The sequence below is a fragment of the Cryptotermes secundus genome, unplaced genomic scaffold (assembly GCF_002891405.2).
Source record: "Cryptotermes secundus unplaced genomic scaffold, Csec_1.0 scaffold303, whole genome shotgun sequence".
Lineage (NCBI taxonomy): Eukaryota > Metazoa > Arthropoda > Insecta > Blattodea > Kalotermitidae > Cryptotermes > Cryptotermes secundus.
Window position 1 is genome coordinate 1,532,294 of NW_019726229.1, and position 2,752 is coordinate 1,535,045.

The 2,752-nt window shown below is 43.9% G+C and overlaps 1 protein-coding gene across 8 annotated transcripts in view; it reads right to left on the reverse strand.

The window, feature by feature from the left end:
* The window catches only part of LOC111864021 (diuretic hormone receptor), a 529,565-nt gene that overhangs the window by 73,591 nt on the left and 453,222 nt on the right, over positions 1–2,752 (reverse strand). For all 8 annotated transcript variants that reach the window (XR_004512977.1, XM_033751295.1, XM_033751292.1 and 5 more), the window contains one exon: positions 1,361–1,492. Coding sequence is in view for 7 of the 8 variants with exons in the window: in XM_033751295.1 (XP_033607186.1) it covers positions 1,361–1,492 (132 nt within the window). In the remaining variant the exon portion in view is untranslated. The remainder of the gene's footprint in view (positions 1–1,360; positions 1,493–2,752) is intronic.

Genomic DNA, 2,752 nt, shown 5'->3' on the forward strand with positions numbered 1-2,752 from the left:
CTAAGATCTAGAAAAACCGAAGTGAACGGAGAAGTTTATGGAGGTAGGCCGCCTAGGCCCACTGGAGCTGTAGTGCCAAGGAAAAAAAAAAAATAGAAATATTGCCAGATGCCATCGTATCTATTGTCATGGTTGAGTGATTGATATTTTTGTTCAATATTCCTGAGGTCCCGCGTTCGAACCTCGATCTATGAGAGTATTTTAACCGATCTAGCCATGACTTCCTTCAGACCTTCAGAAGTTGCTATGATACGAGTTTATAAGCTGTTAAAGACGAGGAGGTGTCATTAAATGAAGAAGAATGATTCGGACAATGATATAAAGCCAAGAATGGGGTAGGCTAGTGTAGCGGTCACGCTTTAAAACTCGTGTTCAGGAGATACCAGAGTCGAACCTGACTTGAGGATACCAGCTAAAGAGTTCTCACTCTCTCTTTCTGGTATAAATTCTTGCAATAAGTTACGACTGTCCGTTTTGAAAAGTCTTACCTGCTTACCATTCACGATATCTTGAGTCTATTCGACATAATAACAGCGGTGGCCAAACTTATTGAACAAAGGAAGCACATATTATTTTCGGAAAATCAGGAGCCTCAAACAGACGCTAACGGTATGGCATAGAAAATAAATTCCGTGGCTTTAGTCCACAAGCGACCGACTGAGCGAACTCCGCTTGTCTGCGAAGTTAGTGCCAACTTTAGCGGATAGAGGGTGTCACGTGGTCAGCGCAATAATTACCCATGGCCGTTAATTTCGGTTTTCTAGACCGGACAGGATGGCATAAGCATATAAATAAATGCTTTCTATACAGTTGATCTTCTATATTTAATCTATTTGCAAAATTAAGTTGGCTGGTGTCATATTCAGCGAGCTACCTCAAAGGTCCATAAAAGCCGAATGAGGTTCGCGGTCTACAGTTTGACCACATTTACTATGCAACTTCTGCAGTTGTAACAGAATAAGAATGAGGTGTACTATTTTCTGGGCTGTAACGCAGTGCAGTCTGTTGAAACTCAACCGACGTTTCGGAGGAACATATAGCCTCCATCTTCAGTGTCAAATGAACCATGCAGGATAGCGTGAAAGCAGGTGGCAAGCAGGGACGAATAAGCAGAGCACAATACCAGCGTGATAGCAGAGGGCTTGTAAGCTGGGTCAATTAACCCTGAAGATTGAGGCGATATGTTTCTCCTAAACATCGGTTGACTCTCAACGGACTACGTGGCGTTATATCCCAGACCCACTGCTGTGAGGTCCTCATATCCACCACAGAATGAGTCACTAACCTGACGCGAATGGAAGCCAGTCAACTACGTACGTTTACTAAATACGTGACGAAATTAACTTGTCTGTGTACGAACCCACATGATCATGAGGAGGAATATAGAGTTGATTCCGAGAACAGCCACTGCCGGTCCTTGGTAGATCCAATCATAGGCATGGGGGCTCCACCACGGGCAGTTACGCAGCACCCCAGGGTCAGCAGTTGGAGCCTGTGAACAATATGTTCATAATTAGGAGCGCTGTAAGAGTGGAATGTAAGCACTACCAAGAAAACCGAGATGTCGGGTCATGTGATCAGTTTCACTCAGATTTCCTGCCGCAGCATTTCGTTGTGGTTATCATTAGGAACCACAAGATTACCATATTTAAATAGAGAAATGGAACAGAATGTAGTTACGAATAAACCTCAAACTATGCATCATCTTGTGAATATTAATTATTAGGTTAGTAAAACCGGACTTTACTGTCAGATAAATTTCAAATAATAGTATTATTATTATTATTACTTATATCTACACTGTGCTGGCCGGTTACGGTAGCTGAGCGGTCTAAGGCACGCACTATCTTCGTTCGCTCGAAAGCCTCGATCGTGGGTTCGAATCCAACTCAAGGCATACTTGTTTGGTGTGTGTATATGTGTGGGCGCGTTTTGCTCTGTTTTTATACAGGTAGAGTTCTTGCGACGAGCTGATCGCCCACACAAGGAGTCCTACCGACTGTCTAAGATCTAGTAAAGTGATGTGAAACGGAAAGTTTCATAGAGGTGGGACAAGGCCAGAAATTTGGGCTGTAGCGCCAAAGGGGTGAAAAACTGTGCTGTGTCTGTGATTGGCCTTGTAGATGTTTGCTTAGCATATAGATAATAAGGAATTGAAAAAATTATTAAATTATTCTTAGCTGGGTGAGACTGAGTCCATTCGGTACTGCGGCCACTGTTTGGCCTATTGTACCAGCTCCAGATGATAGTTCATGGTGATTTTGGAGCAACTGGTGGAATGAAGATTGGCAGGGGAAACTTAAGCACTAGGAGAAAACCTGCACCAGCCCCACATTGTCCACCATAAATTCCTCATGACAACACCCGCTCTCGAAACCGGGCCTCCTCGGTGAGTAGCTAGGGTCTAACCGCCTGAGCTATTGCAGGGCCTTTAATTTTATGTAAGTAAATTATAGAAGTTCATTAACAAACCCTAAAACAGAATTAAATTTATTCAAGAATTCATTCTTCTAGGACATAGCTTCGCCGGTCACGGTAGCCGAGCGGTCTAAGGTATGTACTGTCTTCGCTCGCTTGGAAACCGGGATCGCGGGTTCGAATCCCACTCAGGGAATGGACGTTTAGTTTGTGTGTGCGTCTTTCTGTGTTTGTGTACAGGTAGAGGCCTTGCGACGAGCTGATCACCCGCCCAAGGAGTCCTACCGAATGTGTAAGATCTAGAAAAACCAAAGTGAACGGAGAAGTTAGTGGA